Genomic DNA, 16,796 nt, shown 5'->3' on the forward strand with positions numbered 1-16,796 from the left:
TGTCGGGAAGAGGAGAGACAGAAGGTCACTGAAAAGGCTTCGGAGATGGAAGCCGAAAGCATTGGTGCCCTCGGCCAAGAGGGTTCAGCCTCACGACCCTTCAGGACTGACATGGTAGGACTTGTTGATACCCTCCCTCTCCCCGGGTGCTGGCCTCCAGGCGCGGCTGCCGCTTCAAGACCCAGTTCAGGTGCTGGAGCATGCCCTGCCTCCCCCAGGCAGCCCCAGGGCTCTGACGCTGGGCTCTCTCTGTTCTGGTTTTGAACTTGTCTGCTCCCCCCTGGCCTGGGAGCCTCAGAAGCCAGAGCGAAGCCTGACAGCCACAGCACACGAGCCTTGCCCAGAGCCTTTTGGCAACTGCGTGCTGAAGGATCGAGTCCCAACCACAACCCTGAGGCCAGGCTCTGGGCCCCCAGGACAGGGGCAGCTGGAGGCACCTCGGATGGGCGATGGGCTGTGCGCACAGCAGCAAACGTGAACCCCTTGGTTTGCGAAGAGAACAATCCAGATGCTTCGGGACAGGAACGTCTGGCCCTGGGGCACAGTAAAACCACCCCTTCCCGCCCCAGGCCCGGAACAGCTGAGGACTCACATTGGAGCCGGCCTGGGCACACCGGCCATCCGACAGCATGTCTGGCCCCTCTAGCTCCCGGAAATGCACATAGTGGTAAGGAAGGGCCTGCATCTTCCCCAGGCAGCACACCTGAGAGGAGGGACACTGTGTCGGCCTCTCCCAGACCCCCACTCCCTTCCAGGGAACGGTTCTTGTAGGACCACAGGGTCTGCCTCTAATTCAAACGAACTTACTGGCACAGCAAGGCGGCCACACCTTTAGGGACACTGAGGGGGTAAAGCCCCTGGGCTGGCCCTTCCTTGGTGTGGTCCTTGCACACCCCACACACCATGTCCACCTGCAGCTCCAGGACCCCATGAGCTTCTGTTCATTATGTGATGGGAAGGGTGCAGCAGAGCAGGGGTGCTGGGCTTGCACATCGATGGATGCAGGGGCCAGGAGCAGGGAGCACTGGGAACGTGCACGTCCAGATGTGGAAATGACAGGAGAGGGACTGTCCCAGCTGGACCCTCCAGAAGAAGCACGGTCCTGGTGGGAACTGGGAACTGGATGTCTGCTCAGGAGGACTTCCAGCTTCCAGCCTCCAGAACTGGGAGGACTCCAGGACTGAAACCTGCTGTCTGTGACACGTTAGAGCAGCCACGGGGAAGGACGGGCCCAACACCGACGGACAGTAAACACGGAGCCATTCAAACCCTGGAGGAAGAGCAGACCTGGCGAGAGCACAAGCGTGTTCAGGCTCTGGGTTCCTGCCGAGTGTTCAGCACCACGCACGCCATTCCCTTGCCAGCCCCGGTGCTGTCGTGTGTGTTCCCTGAATGGCTCAGGCCGTGAGGACGGTCTCCGCAAGGGAGGAGGTGGGCAGGCTCAGGAGGCCGGGGAGGCAGTGCCTGTCCCAGCACAGCCACCTCCTGCCTGAGGCGCCCTGCGCAGGCTGTGCCCCTCAGGGTCAAGTGGGGGGCACAGAGGGTAAGGAGGGCGCCCAGGCCCCCAGGCCCCGTCAGGGGCTCTTGCTCTGCTCAGGATGAGCGGAGGGACATCAGGCAGCCCTGGGGGCCGCAGCTGCTCTCCTGTCGCCTCCGCCTCTGTCATGACCGCTCAGACTATGTTCTGCCTTAGCAAACAAACGTCCCTGTCCCTGCCCCAGGGAGCCCTGGGCCGACTCCGGGGCTGGACGGCAGGGCCCTGACGGCGTTCTGGAGGCTGTGAGGGCCCCCCAGGCAGGACCTGGAGTGCTGCCCCCCTCCAATGGGGGTCTTGGGACAGTGACCTTGGGAAGGTGGCTCAGCGCCCTGCCCTCACTGGCTGGGTGACCCTCTCTCGTCCTCCAGTGCCTAAGGCCTCCCTCTACCTCTTGTCTGTCCTCTGCCCCGCATGGGCGTTGCTGGTGGGGTTTGGGGCACAGGGCAGGTGTGGTGCTCAACTGACCACTGGGGCTGCAGTCCCGGGAAGAGGCTCCTGTAGAACCATGGGAACAGGCTTCTGTGCAGACCTGGCCAGGACCGAGAACCCTGCTGAGACCCAGAGCCAGAGCCCCATCCCCACGGGAGCCCTGGCACACCTGACACCAGACCACGGCCCTGCTGGGGGCCGCATGCCTGTGCTGTGTCTCCTCAGCGGTGCCTCGAGCCCCCCAGGCCTGCCTGGGACCCCTAAATGCAGCCTCACGGGAGACCCTGGGAACCCCCACGACCTTAGGCAGCTGGCCCGGTCTGAGCCAAGGGTCTGAGCACAAGGAAGCCAGGCGGGCCAGGAGCAGGCGCTTCACGGGCCTAGGCCTGAGCCTGTGGTGGTTTTGGGGTAACTGTCATGAGGTCGTGAGTGCCGACCTGATGGGGGGCAGGGTGGTGAGAAGGGAGGAGCCAGACCCCAGGGTGCAAGGCCTGCTGTGCCAGTCCCAGGCTCTGTCCCCCGGGGCAGGTCACTAGGCCTCTCTGGGCCTGGCTACCCCCTCGGCTAAACGGGCATATTGGGAGGACCTGCACGTGGAGTCGTCAGCAGGACTACATAGGGAAAGTGTGGGAAACCCTCGAGTGGCGGCTGGGCGCAGGAGGACCCAGACCAAGTAGCCATCACTGCCCCCCATTCCAGGGGCACCTGTGACAAGCTGGCTCTCCCCACCGTCCCCGGCTGCGACACGGCAGGGACACGACTACCTGGTAGCAGCATGTGGGGGCCGCGTGTCCTGCAGGAGGCCCGGTGGGGTGAGCCGCCCAGGGGGTCTCGGGTGGGAGCAGCCAGCAGATCCCGGGCAGGGGGCGCTCACCAGAGGGACGCCAATGGGGGCCAGGAGAGCTCACTGGCCAGATGCCCTCTTGGGCTTCTCTGACGTAAATGGGAGGCTCTGGGCCTCACCACCCCTAAGAAAGCGCCTGTTGCCATGGGGATGACCAGCAGGAAAATGCAGATACAGAGCCCAGGACTGGCCTGGACGGCTCACGGGCACCACCTCTCCTGTGTCGGCAGATGCCCAGACACAGGCTCCGAGCCACAGACCCATCGTGCCGCTGTCACGGGCAAACAGCAAATATGCCCCTGCCCGTGGGAGCACCCCTGGGCCCTCTCACCTTGCTCCTGGGCTGATACCACAGCAACGGCATCTGATTATAGCACTGAACAAAGTCACACAAGGTGTCCAGTTTGCCCTGAAAAGCAGACGTGGCCGTGAGGGAGCTCCAAGGCACGGGGTGCCCTGCAGAGGCGTGGAGCCTCCCTGGCGTGACGCCCCAGAGCGCCCTGGCCGCGGGCACACGCTGAGGTCGCCCCGCAGCCCCCATGGGGGGCAGGGCCTGGGGCCGGCGTCGCTGCCCGTCACAGATGACCCTGGGACCTGGAGCACGTGCCCCTCATCCTGGGCACCCGGGCCTCCCCAGCCCTGTGCTCAGGGCCCCCTGCAGGGTTGGGAGCCCCCTCAAGGACGGGGCCCTGACAGGTCCTGGCGTAAGGACCTCTCCTTCAGGCCCCGACCTCCTGGAGGCCCTGGTCCCCCCACCTCACTGGGCCCCGAGGACAACGTCGTCAGCTCCGTCCTCACCCTGCACAGCAGACTCCCACTCACAGGTGCCGCTGGCATTTCTGGGTACTTTTAATAGGGGAACGACCTTGCTCAGGATTTTCCTATAAAACTGTCTCTGACCCGTGGGAGCCTGTTTATGACCGGGCTTGTGTTTGCTCATCCCCCTGCTGGCCACTGAAACAGCGGCCACTGTGGGAGCTGCTGACGCCCCTGAGAGCCCAGGACTGGTGGGCTGCAGCCAGCCGCCCACATCTGCAAACCCGGGGCTGCCCAAAGGGGGACCCTGGGCCCCAGGATTCTGACGCCCTTTGCCCTCTGGTGCAAGGGATCAAGGTCAGTGCCCAGAAAGGTCGTCTCCCCCAAAACCACGGTTCATGGGATGCATGACCTGGCTGTACCCCATCCCTCAGCCTAGCCTGGGGGTCACAGCACCCTCCCCAGGGCCCCTCTCACCTCTATCCGTCTCATGTTGTTCTCCTGGAACCTACAAGAGGGGAGGGTCAGCCTGGTACATGTGTGTGTACACATGTTGGAGTCCTAGAAAGAGAAAGCACACTTTGCTTTGTTAGGGAGCTCCAGGGTATGGACACCCGACACCTTTTGTTAGCTCCTGTCAGTGCCCACTCAGCAAACGCGGAGGGCTGTTGGGGGCACGTGCAGGGCACCGGGCTGCACCCACCTGACCCAGGCAGCTCCATTCTCAGCAGGTGACACTGCACCCTGTCCTTGAACCGCCCCAGGCAGGGAGGACTGTGTCCTACCAGCTCTGAGGCTCAGGTGCCCTGCTCAGGACGCGGTGTCCCCACCCAACTACTTCTCCTGGGGCTGGCCTGGGCCCCTGCCTGGGGATCCGCCACCTGTTCCCCTGCCCCTGCTCTGTGCTCACCTGGGCGGGGCCTGCCTCACAGCTGGATGCCAGGTAACACACCCTCCAACCTCCCACCTGCGGTCCCTGACGTCCAACCCCAGCCAAGCCCCTCTCCTGCCAGGGGACAGGGATGGAGATCAAAGAAATGCAGCCAGACATATACCAGAGCCGAAGTGGGGATCTGGTCCTGAGGCCAGAGGCTCTTTTCCCAAAAACTCACATGAGACCTGGGGCAGCAGCGCCCCACAATGTCCTTGGGGAAGTGACAAAGCCCCGTTTCTTTGGGTCACTGTGACTGCTGCCGCAGACTACCTCCAGTGTGGGTTCAGGGGCGCAGGCCCCGGAGCAGCCACGCCGCTGACTGGGGAAGGGCTAGGGTCCTCGAGTCCTCCCCAGGCCCCCTCTGCTGCCCTCTCTGCAGGTAGCTGGGAGGTGGCAGGGCCGGGGCGCAGGGTCCCACAGGCAGCAGGAGCCCCTGGGCAGAGGTCGGCGTGGGTGCTGGGCACGCTGACCATCAGGCCCAACGGCAGACTTACCCTTTGTATTATCTGCACTGCTGGTAGCTCCTTGCGAGGCTGGAATGTCAAAGAGACAGGAGCACGGGCTGGGGGCATGCAGGGCCGGCTCCACGTCACACAGGAGCCCTGCTCAGCAGCGGGGTGCACAGTGGGGGCTCCGGGGAGCCCTCTGCCACCCCGTGCCTGCAGGTCTCAGCCCAGCCGCTGCACTGCCCTGAGCCTCAGGCTCCCGGGGCATCAGGGGGCGGGACCTGCTGGAGGTTGGGCTGGGAGACACGCCCTTGGGCGCCTGGTCCTTCCCGGCAGAGGCACCCCAGCCAGTGGTAAGGTCAGCAGCTTGTCCATAACGGGAGATGGGAGCTCTCGCCTGCTCCCCCTCCTCCCACCCGCAGCCCTCCTCCTCCCCGGCCTCCCCTGTGGGATGGCAGCGCCCACGCCCTCTCCGTGCCCGCACACCCCTCGCAGCAGTGGGACGGACGCCTTGTCCTGCTGCTGTGCTCTGTCCTCGCCTCCCTCTGCCGCTTCTCCCCTTGCACCTGCTCAGGCCCCGGGCCTGACAAACCCAGCAGCCAGGTGTCTGCCCCGCTCCCCCCTGGGGCCACTGCCTGTCCTCTGCTGGGGCTCTGCTTGCCACGCCCCTGCAGGTGACCTTTTTGCCCTCCAGCCCCAGGTACCAATAGCAGGGCAGACACCAGGCGGTGAGCTCCTGGGGGCCCGGCCGGGGGCAGCCGCAGTCCTGTCTCGGGTGCCCAGCACGGGGCCCGCACCCTGGCCCTTAGTGATGGCTGAGGAAGACGGGCCGGACCCGGGGGACGCAGGCAGAGACGCCGTGGGTGTCCGGGGCTCAGTGCCTCAGAGGCCAGGGATCCTCTTGGCCAGCAGGACCCCCTTCGGGGCCCTCAGTGCCTCCCGTAGGACCCGGCCCCTTCCCTCAGCACCAGAGGCCTCCTCTGGAGCTTGGGGCCCGAGTCCTCCCGAAGCCGGGCTGCTGGGAGGCCTCCCTGGGGCCCGGGCCCTGCAGTGGCCAGCAGCCAGGGCAGCTCACAGGCACTTGCAGAGACACGCAGGAGGCAGGTCAAGCCTTAGATGGGAGTGGAGTCTCTGCTTTGGAATAGAAGCGAGTCTGTGCCTCCGTATGCTCATGTGATGACCTGGGAGCTGATGGGAACCTGCTCACGGGCGGATCTCAGGGTGGGGGGCCCGGGTCCCTGTGGTCTGGGGAGGGCCTTTGTCACAGGCTGTGCAGGCAGGGCCCACTCACCCTCAGGCAGCAGTAGAAGCAGCAGAGTACCAGAACGATCACACCCAAGGTTAGGATCACCAGTGCATATACGACAGAATTGTCAAGGGTACGTTCCTCTGTGACAACCATGGGCACTGTGGTTACAATGGCCTTCGGTGTGGTTTTTGGTCTGATGCCTGTGGGCCCCAAGTGATGTGGAAGGATGTCTGTGTTCGCCGTGCTCTCCTGTTTGACAACTGAGGTGGTCCGCATGGTGGTCACGGGCTCCGTGGTGGACTGTGTGGTGGTCAGGGGGTCCATGGTCGTCGGCGGGGTCTCTGCGGTGGTTACTGTGATCTCTGCTGTGACGACTGTGAGCACCGTGGTCTCTGGCTGGTTGTCTACATTTTGTAACGGATCATCCTGTAACAAAAGCTCACATGTCAGAGACGAGGGTGGGCAGGAGTGGCCTCCTCCCGAGTGTGTCCCCAGGGACTCCACGCCAGGCCTCCCCGCCTGCCTGCCCCAGTGGCCTCAGGTTTCCCCACCTGCAGAGAGCACAGAGCACCAGGAGGCTGGGCTGGACCCTGAGGCACCCTGGCAGCCCTGAGCCACAGATGGCCCCGCTGGCCCTGCTCAGAGACTGGGCCCCGCAGCCCGACAAGGGATCAGGGCCTCTGTGCTGTGACAAGGCCAGTCCTCCCCGTGTGCCTCAGCTGACGGCAGCGTGGCCCTGCCCGGAGCCAAGTGGTCTGCTTTCCCAGGGCCAGGGAGCGAGTGGGGAGCGCATCTGAGCCCCGGGGATGAGGCGGCTGAGGGGAGGCATGGTCGGGCCGTGGGGCTATGGGAGGCTGTGGCTCCTCCTGAGTCCCCGGGGCATGTGCCTGCCGAGGGCGGACTCCGGGGTGGGGGGGGGGGGTCTCTGAGGGGCAGGTGCGGGCACCATGCAGACTCGTCAGGGGCCTGTTGGCGCTGCCGGGACCCTCCCGGGCTGGCACTGGACGCTTGGTGGCGGCAATAGGGCACGGCTGCCCCTCCTCCCAGGCATGGTCTTCCCCAGTGACGCTGTCGCCCACATCCCGCTGCCCTGCCCCTGTGCCCACATGACCTGCCGCTCCGAGGAGCGGGCACCTGGGAGTGGCACCTTCCTTTCCATGGGCCTGTCCCCGAGCAGAATCCCCGGCCCTCCACGCAGTCCTGGGGCTGCACCCCGCGGCAGGACAGCAGGAGCCTTCAGAGGTCAGGACAGGTGGTGCAGAGGGACAGCCGAAGAGCATGAGAAAGCCGCAGAGGTGGGGGAGGCTGAGGCCCTCTGCCAAACAACCGGGGGTGCCCCACGCGGGCCTGGGCTCGGGGCCGTCAGCAGATGCCCACACGCTCTGGAAACACATCCGGGCTGCACAGGCCCGCGGCTGGCCCCCCTGCAGACCTCTGCCTGGGGCCTGGGCCTGCAGTGCCCCAGTGTCCCCCAGGTCCTGGACTCGGCCCCTCACACACAGCGCCCAGCCAGGATGCAGGGTGGGGCCCCGAGCTCCCCGGCATTAGCCTGGGCCGGGGCAGGTGGCCGGGGGGTCAAGCATGTGTCTCAGCCTCAGCACCACCTCTAGAGTCTGCTCGGAGCTCTGACCGTCCCCTTCCTGTGCCCCCAGGACCCTTGGCTCACAGAGTCTGCAGGGCCTGCATAGGGGGTGTGCGTGGGGAGCTCTTGTGGGGTGCTCCAGGGCAGCTCCAGCCTGAGTGTGGGGACAGCTTGCTGACGAAGCGCTGAGGGCCCCGGGGGGCCTGCACCAGCCACTCCCCCAGGTCCTCGGTCGTGAGCCCTGCTGACTCCCCGGGTGTGTGCTCCTGCAGCGCGGCCCTCTGAACAGCCCAGGAGGGAGGCTGAGCCCCACCTGGGCACTCACACAGAAAATCGCAGTGATCTTGAGGTTGCCTTCATAGGTCTTGCCATTGTCCAGGCTGTAATCACTCTGGAGCACCCTAAGATATAGAAAGGTCAGGTGGTGAACTCACCTGGATAGGCATTACCCTTGTACGTGGCTAAAACTAGAGCCACAGTTCTCAGTATAATGAGTTTGATCCACAGGTATTGGGGCCACCAGGGAGCACACGGCCTGGTTCGGGGGGCTGAACCTATGCATTGCAAGGTCAACCTCTAGGTGAAGGCTGAGCAGGCATGAGGAGCGCTGATGGGGTCAGAGGTCTTCACTGTCATGGGCCAAGTGCCCAGGAAGGGCGGCTTGGTGTCCCCATCCTGCCTCTTCTCTATTTATAGAGTATGCTGTTTATCTTTGAAAGGCTGCCTGGAGCAAAGGTACAGCCCTGGGGCACCTTCTCCCAAATTCTATCCTCCTTAGGAACATCTGGGTCATAGGGAATCTCTGATCACCTCTGGGGAAACACCTTGGGCAGAAGCTGTGCCTGCCAGGGCCCTCCCACAAATAGACACATGCTGACCTCAGCACCCACGTTCTGTACATCTCAGGATGGTAAAAAGAAAATAAAAAATTGCTCATCTCTTTGCAACCTTGGGCACTTACTCTCCATCCTTCTGAAATTCGTGTCTTGGGCAAAATATATTGTTTTGACTTATACGGTAGGGTTTTTTTTCTAAAAGAGAATTAGGAGGGAACACTGTCAGGGGGTGAAGCCGTCCCCCTCCTCCCCTCCTGCCAGCTCCTGAGAGCAGAGCTCACTCTCTGGCGCACACACCCGCTCTCTTCCTGCCTTCCCCGCCCCCCTGCACACCAGGCCCGGGGAAGTGCTCTGGTTGGAAGGGAAAGGACGGCCGGCCGAGGGCCGCTCCCAAGGACCTCGCCTGGAAAGGCCTGGAGGGAGAGGGACCGTGACATAAGCAAGAACAAAAGAATCACAGAGTGACAAGTGCTGCCACAGCAAGAAGCCCCGGGAGGCCCCGAGAGGGGAAGGGGAGGCCGACCCCACGAAGACGCTGACCTGCAATGACGTGCTGGCCGCAGGCAGCTCTGCCTTGACCAGAGGGCCCTGAACACCATGTACTGGGGTCCAACGGCCGCAGGGGGGGCTAACTGGGGGAGCTGGGCAGCACACACAGGGGCCCCAGCCCTGCCTCTGGGGAGGCCACACGCCCTGTGCGCTGAGGGCACATCTGCCTGCCACTCGTGGCTTCCTCAGGCCACCCGGCCAGCACGTGGGGTGCCCGTGGGGAGCGGCTCCCAGTCGCCTGCTCACATAGGCCACGTGGCTCAGGTCGCTCAATGCCACCTGGGCCCCGTGTCACAGGAGAGAAAAGACGGGCTGAGAGCAGGATCCCCATGTGGTGGAAGTCACCCCGGGACGTGTGCCTGCGCCAGGATCCCGGGGCCCGGGCCTGGCAGCTGGCGCCCTCTCTCAACCCTGGGACCGTGCAGACCCTCCTGGGAAGCCCCGTGTACCTGGCCCCGAGGGAGCCCTGGGCCTGGGGTCCTTGCTGCTCAGGGCAGGAGGGGCGCGCAGCTCTGGGGCACGGGTGGCAGCCAGAGCCCCCTGGCAGGGGTGAAGCCCTGCTCCAGGAGGCTGTGGTGCTGCTGGGGGCTGATGACCGCCCAGCTTCGGGTCCAGGTGGCCAGGTTCCCAGCAGGGGGCCCTGGTACTGTGCACACGGCCCTATGCTCACCATGTCCACAGTGAGGGGACAGCAGGGCTCCGGAGGCCTGGCGGCTGGGGGAGGGCAGCCCGGGGGGAGGCAGCCCTGGGGGAGGGGGCATGTGTCACATGGAGACACCAAGGGGACTGCTTACCATAGACACTGTTGTCTTTCAACTTATATCTGCAAAGAATTTCATCCTTCCTGCTTTGATAGGAACTGGGTATTCTGTACCGTACACTGTAGTCTTCTGAAAAGGCAACATTCAAGGGTACGTGTGATGCAGGGCTGAGGCTGCCTTCCCTCGGTCTGCAGGAATAGCAGGTCATGCCAAGCCCCATCCCCAGGGACTTCAAATGAAGAAGCAACCCTGTCAAACCAACATGAGTGACGCTGCGGGTCCCGATCCTCTCCTGCTGTCCCTGAGGGTCCACTGAGTGCTCAGGGCCCTGCGCTCTCAGGAGGCTCCGCGTCTCCATCTCCGCTTTATCTCCTACCTGGGGGCATGCCAGCCCTGCGCTTCTCTGCCCAGTGCCCACGGACTTCCTGAGGGGTGCGGGCAGGGTGCTCCGTGGGGTCTCCCACAGGAATGAGAGAAGAACCAGGACCTCGGGGCTGCAGACAGCCCTGTCCCAGGCCTGAGCAGCTGTCCGGACCTGGTGCCTAGATGGCTTTCTGATGCTTAGGGTTTCCTCCTTTTCCTGTCTCCCTCTCTGCCTGGCAGGCTGGAGACCCCAGGGCAGGGAGGCAAGAAGCCCAGGACCCCGCAGAGGAATCCCCTGGGGACAGAGAAGTCCTGTCTCGGCCGCAGTTCTGGAAGTCTGCCGAGGATTACGCTTCCCCTGCCCCTCGCCCCCCAGGCCGCAAGGACCCTCACCCCCATACCCAGGGTTAGGAAAGTGCTTCCCCTCCACGTGGACACACAACATACTGGGGTCACCAGCAGCCCCCGGGGCTGAAGCCAACAGCAGGGAGGCCAGAGAGGGCCGCTTAGGGCCTGGCCCGGAGCCAGCAGGTGACAGAGGGGTTTCCAGGGAGCCCCGGGCAGTCAGCCCCCACCTCAGCCGCGGCTCCCAGCCGGCCCAGTACGTCCCCGTGGTTCACTCTGCCCTCACTCAGTGACTCCCAAGGCCGCACAGCAGCAAGGCCTTGCAGGGCTGCCCGCCTCCGGGCTTTGTGCCGCCCGAGGACCAGGGCGGGGTTCCGAGTTGTCTGCCTGCTGCCCGGACTTCAGGCCTTCTCCACCATTCCAAGCTCAGGGGTGAACGTTGCAGTCTGTGTATGTGTCCTAAGGACCCAGAGTAGCGGCTTCTGGGACCACGGGAACACCTGCCATCCCAGGGTCTGTGTTGCTTGGCTTCAGCCTGGGGGCTCCCTGGAGGCCAGCGCCCCCCCCCCCGTAGGCAGCCCCCTCCCCGCAGCCCATCACGCAGGGTCTGCTGTGACACAGCCATCCTGCGTCCTGCTCATGGTGCCAGCTGGCCCCCGACGGCCGCTGAAGGAACCGGCCGTGCGGGCCGGGCTGGATGTCCCTCAGGGACACGTCCTGTCCCCCACACAGAGCCCACACCACGCCGCTGCTCTGAGCCCGACGATGCCAGGCTGTGTGCTCACTGCTCACCCATCAGGCCCCTGCCCCGCGACACAGGCCCTGTCGGGCCACGGAGCACTTGGGCTTGTCCCCTGTGAACCCTCTGGCCCACCCAGCTAGGCCACCTGGGCACGGCTGCCGCCCTCAGCCCACGGAAGCCTCATTTACAAGCTGCATTCCGGCACGTTCTCTCCCTGCAAGGCCAACAGGCACACTCACACCCCCATGTGCTTAGACATGGGCAGAGGGGAAATTGGGCGGTAGCGTGCGGGGACGCCGGGCTCCAGGCAGGAAACAGGGCAGAGGCTTCCTGCCCAGCAAGCGGGCACGAGGGAGCAGACATGGGCAGCTCCGTGCCAGCCTGAGGCGTGGACCACGGCGTGCAGCCCAAACCGCACCACCCACTAGCTGAGCATCTCCCGTGGGCCCACGTCCACTTCCCTTCATCTTCCAGGTCCCACGAGCTCGGCATCACTCGCCCAGTTACGGGGACGTAGCCGAGGCCAAGAGAGGGCAGGTGGCTTCCCCCACGCTCTGGGCAGGATCTCGGGGGCCCAGTGCAGCTCCCACCTGCGCCTCCCGTGCCCCTGTTCCAGGTCTGAGCTGCTCCCCTGCAGCCTCTGCAGGGAGGAGCCCCCTCTGATCCCCGACAGGGTCCTCAGCTCCATAGCCGGGGAGTCCTGAGCCACAGTACCCTGAGGGAACCTGGCTACTGGCAGCCTCCTGGGGAAGGTGGGCCAGTGTGCTTGTGGCAGCTTGTGGCAGCATGTGACGGGGGAGGTGGGGGGTGGCCGCTGAGGGCAGGGCTGCCGACGGCCCGGGACCCCCAGGGCCTGCGCCCCTCGGAGAGCTTGCACCCTGCCCGTCTGCCCGGGTGCCCCCTTCCTACGGTGTGTGCCCTGCAGCCCTGGGGGCCCTGCACAGTTGTCACCCCAGCTCTGCAGCCGCGCCATCTGTGCCCGGGAACTGCCACTCTCATGGGGTCCTGTTACTCTGGGAAGACTCGGTGCATGGAAGGAAGGCAGGGTGAGGTTCCAGATTTTGAGCAGAAGGGACGCGGCGGTCAAGGGATTCCCTCTGCGTGGGGGTTGCTCCTGCCCCCGCAGCCTCCCCAGTCCTCCACCAGGAATGGGCCCAGGAAGACAGCGAAGCCCAGGACAGACCCTCGCGGCCTGTGGGAGCCGGATCTCCCTGGGGCTGCTGCACTGCTCGGTGGCTCGAGGGCCCGTGGCCCTGGCAGGGAGGCTGACCCCCCAGGATGAGAGTTTTCTCTTGGGGCAGGAGGCACCCGGGGAGAGGAGCTGCAGAGGCGTGCAGCTCCCCGAGGAGGCCGCAGGCAGCCGAGCAGTTGGGACAGCAACCCGCCCACCAGGCCCCCGACGAGGGCCCCGAGGGGAGTGACTGCCCTGGGTGGACCTGGGGGCTGCTCGGCCCTGTCCTCAGAGCCTGAGCCGCAGGGTGTTCGCCGCCTGCCGTAGCCACAGGTGGGAGACAGTCGGGACACCGAGCAGGGACGCGGATGAAGGACGTGAGCTCCATCTGCATGACAGAATGTGTGCGACAGCCACAGGAGGGTGCGTCCCGCACGATCCCATTCATGGACGGACAGCCCTGAGATGCAGGCTGGGACAGCTGCGTGCACGTCTGTCATCACTGCCTCTGGGAGGATCTCTGGGCCGCAGCAGGGCTGCGCCTTGGGGAGCCTCCTCATGGGGCAGTGGGGGGACAGCAGCTGAGCACACTGTCCCCGACCCCACAGCGGGGCCTGCGTCCCCCCTCCAGGTTCCTCCTGCCCTCACAGCCTGCACCCGCTCCACCCCGAGGGTCCCCCGCTGCCCTTGGGACCTGCCCACTGGATCTCAGAGGAGAGCCTCCTCTGCCCCGTGTCCTCCTAGGTGCTGCCCTGGATGGGCCCTGCTGCTGGGCTGCTTGACACCCTCGCTCGGGGCCAGTCCCCTGCAGGACAAGGAGGGACTGGGTGCCAGCGACTTCGGCCTCAGGGAGGGAGAAAGCCCAAGCGCACCCCGCACACACCCAGGGGGAGGACTCTCCCAGCCACTGAATCCAATGCATCAACCAAACACAGTGCTCATCCCACAGGAGCCCGTTAAGGACATGGTTTTACACAGTGAACTAGCCTATGGAGGGACAATCGGGACTTCTGCCTTCAGGTGGCAGGAGGAAAACATGTTGAATGATGCTTTAGTGTCGATTTTTTGGAAGCCACTGTAACAGTCTGTGTTTTCATGGGGGTTGGAGTCACACACGTGGGCTCTACTTTGACAGAACTCATGAAATGATACACTTACTTTTGTCATATTTTGGAAAAGTAACTCTTAATATACATTGGTCCCTAGTTCAAATACACGGATGAAGGGTGTGGTGAAGTGCACTGATATCTGTAATCTACTTTGAAACGAAACAAAATTAAGGATGGACTGATGGATAGAGGTGGAATGAGAGAGAGAGCTAGTGCCCTGGACACATCAATGACAAAAAACCTGGTCAGATAGTAAATATTAGCTGCACAATCCAGGTAGTGGGTCAGGGGTGTCCGCTGTATACTTGCTTCTCCTTTGCTGTAGGTTTGGAAATTTCCTTCACAAAAGGCTTGGAAAAAATATCAAGAACTGAAGAATAAAAATACATGGCGAGTCCCCAGGTGGGCACACAAGCACATGCACACGCACCACATCATTCTGTCTCTGACACTGACTCTAACTCTTACCTTTTAAACACACGAAGTAAGTCATCTCACTTGTAACTTTTGTACAGGAATTTCCCACGAGCTGGAGAAGAGAAGGGTGGCAGGTCAGAGACAGGGAAGGGGGTGGAGTGAAAGGAGCCGCCCTCCCCCACTTCTCATACTGAGCCTGCGCTCACCGAGTTAAGCATGCGGTTCAGAGACTGGAACCGCTCTGCCTTGTACACTTGAGATGGCGTCTGAACAATATTCCTCAGCTACAAAGGAGATGAGGTGAGGTGGGCCACAGCCAGAGGGTAAGTAAGAAATCCACATCCCAACAGTTTCTCGTCTCATGCGGTGTTAGATTCCGAGGGCCAGCACCCGCCATCAGCCAGCACCCACCCTTAGGGAAGTTGGAAATCCCTTCCACCTGCACCTCTGCTGTGTAGGCCTTACAAGCGTGTTATTCATTTCCGGAGTGGCTATCTGTAGCCAATAGGGGCGGGTTAGCATTATTGGGCAACCCTGGGAATAATGCCGTTGAGAGCTTTTCTCATCTAGGCTCACAGGGGGCACCTGGTTACCTGCTCCAAATTACCTCCTCTTTCTTATAGTCCTTGTAAGCCACAAAATACACTGTGCTCTTCATCCTCACAGCCTTGTTGACCTGAGAGAAATAAGGCTTTCAGTATTAAATATCCGAGTACATGCAGTGAAATGCTAGTAATTATGGGCTGGACTCACTTCAAAATTAATCATTGGTAGTGACGTGGATGGTATCGGAGCCGTGGTCACAGTAATAATCAGGTTGGAAGTACTTGGGCCTGCAGAGGCAGCAGGGGGCATCCTGGTCAGCGAGGCCCCCGGGGCGACCCCACAGGCTGCCCCGCCCCCCCAGTCCTGCAGCCCAGAGGCCGCCCCAGGGGCCCGCCAGCAGGACGCCCGGAGGGACAGGAGGCTGCAGCCAGGACCTGTGTGACCCGGGGCAACACTCAGCCCTTCCCTGGCCCTGCCTCCTGAACCGGCGCCGTGACCAGACGTGCAACCGTGGCCCGCACGGTGACCCCAGCCACGTCCCTGGACAGGCGTCAGCCTCTCAGGTGAGCAAAGGGACGGACAACCAGACTCGACTGTACCAGATGCCCGCAGCGCAGTGGGAAGCCTGGCCCTGGCTCCGGCTCCAGCTTGGGGCAGCACCTGAGGGAAGTCCTGCCGGGTCTGCAGGCCCAGGGGTCCACTCCTGGGTTGCGGGGTCCCCGCCAGCTCAGCGCCTTTCCCCACCAGGCCCTCCTTTCCTGGCAAGGGCTGCCACCCCACAGTCCAGATGAACACAGTTCTGGGCGGAGCGCGGCCTCGTCCAGTGTTGGAGACACAGTCATGGGACAACGAATGCCAAGGGGAAGGGACTGAAGGGAAAAGGGACCAGGGCCAGAGATGTGATCACATAGTGTGGGCAGCAAGAGGGAAACCCAGCACTTTTTTTCAAAAACTGGAATTTTGTCTGCTCCAGGTCCCCCGGTTCCTCCTTTCTTGGCGAGGAAGCCAAGGGTAGGTCACGCACCTCACGGTTACCAAGAACTGAGGAGGTATGTGCCCGGTCCCAGGGCGTTCTGGGGGGGGGGGGGTTTCCATCCTTGCTGCACAGAGGAGAAAGCCGGCGCCCAGAGAGGACAGCACCCTGCTCCGTGGCTCAGTGCTGGGAAGGGGCCCATGAGGGCCGCCTCAGACCTCGCTGGCCCGGGCCTGGCTCTGTCCCCACACCTGCCCACAGTGAAGTCACCGGGCAGCTCACCTCCAGAGTTTGCCTCTTTGATCTGCTCGTTTACCTGCAAGGAAACAAAGCGGCGTTGGGGGGAGGCCAGTGAGAGGACCCAGGAATGCTGTAAGGATGCCACGAAGCACAGGCCCTCAGACCCCGGGACCTGGTACCTTTATGAATCCTTCCTGCTTGTGTGTGGCTCCCGTAGGCACTACGTTCTGGAGCTCAGCAAGACCATCGCGGATTTTATTTCTGAAAAGACCAGAAAAGGGCTTGAAGTACAATTTTGGGTGATATTAAAAGCAGCCCCAAGCTGTCCTGGAGCCACTGGGGCCCCATGGAAGGGGCTCCAGACTCCTTGTCCCCAGTGATCCCTCTTCCTCTTTAATACCCATCTCATCCCTGGGGCCACTCCATCTCTGCCCTGTTGTCACCCTCCTGTCAGCAGCCCTGGGGGCTTCCTAGCCCCTGTGCTGTCTGGCTTCTCTGGCATCCAGAACCAAGCCCTCTTCCCAGCCTACTCTCTCTCTCAGCAGAAAGGGCTGAGACAGCACCAAGCAAAGACCCAGCTCTGGTCCCACGTTCTGCAGACCCTCCCGAGTCACACTTGTATCAGGTAACACTGTCCCTGCCCCGGATGCTCTCCGCATGCCAGGGCCCATCTGGGATGTCTGCCACAGGCCTCCTGAACAACTAGGCAGTGGGGCACATCTGGGAAGGCCCAATCCCAGGCTGAGCCTCACTCGAGTCAAGATCCTGTGGGTTTCTCAGGAGCTGGCAGCTTTCAGGGCTCTGATCTGACCATGAGCTGTCTTCCCAGCTGTACATCTTGCCCCATCCCCAATTTCACATGCTTTCCACTCTCCTGGGCACCACTGCCACTCCTGAGTCCTCACTTGTGGAGGAGGTCATTATGTTCACTCTCCAGAGAGGACTGGGAGGCCCTTCCTGAGCCCCC

At 63.1% G+C, this 16,796-nt stretch overlaps 2 protein-coding genes across 10 annotated transcripts in view; one reads left to right on the forward strand and one right to left on the reverse strand.

The window, feature by feature from the left end:
• Positions 1-16,796, forward strand: part of ZNF488 (zinc finger protein 488) — a 50,935-nt gene that overhangs the window by 12,421 nt on the left and 21,718 nt on the right. The gene's annotated exons all lie outside the window — the stretch shown is intronic.
• Positions 1-16,796, reverse strand: part of LOC144312518 (anthrax toxin receptor-like) — a 35,854-nt gene that overhangs the window by 10,240 nt on the left and 8,818 nt on the right. The window contains exons 4-18 of one of the 9 annotated variants that reach the window (XM_077895302.1): positions 16,009-16,090; positions 15,872-15,905; positions 14,824-14,903; positions 14,678-14,746; positions 14,277-14,354; positions 14,122-14,182; positions 9,957-10,172; positions 8,739-8,808; positions 8,091-8,178; positions 6,238-6,621; positions 4,995-5,033; positions 4,044-4,127; positions 3,142-3,219; positions 2,003-2,066; positions 593-703 (exon numbers count right to left, since the gene is read on the reverse strand). In XM_077895302.1, coding sequence (XP_077751428.1) covers positions 593-703; positions 2,003-2,066; positions 3,142-3,219; positions 4,044-4,127; positions 4,995-5,033; positions 6,238-6,621; positions 8,091-8,178; positions 8,739-8,808; positions 9,957-10,172; positions 14,122-14,182; positions 14,277-14,354; positions 14,678-14,746; positions 14,824-14,903; positions 15,872-15,905; positions 16,009-16,090 — 1,538 coding nt within the window. Of the gene's footprint in view, positions 1-7; positions 2,067-3,141; positions 3,220-4,043; positions 4,128-4,994; positions 5,034-6,237; positions 6,622-8,090; positions 8,179-8,738; positions 8,809-9,956; positions 10,173-14,121; positions 14,183-14,276; positions 14,355-14,677; positions 14,747-14,823; positions 14,904-15,871; positions 15,906-16,008; positions 16,091-16,796 lie in introns of those variants that run through there. The other 8 variants (XR_013378008.1, XM_077895303.1, XM_077895300.1 and 5 more) reach the window with 8 other exon arrangements.

Source organism: Canis aureus, chromosome 4, assembly GCF_053574225.1.
Source record: "Canis aureus isolate CA01 chromosome 4, VMU_Caureus_v.1.0, whole genome shotgun sequence".
NCBI lineage: Eukaryota > Metazoa > Chordata > Mammalia > Carnivora > Canidae > Canis > Canis aureus.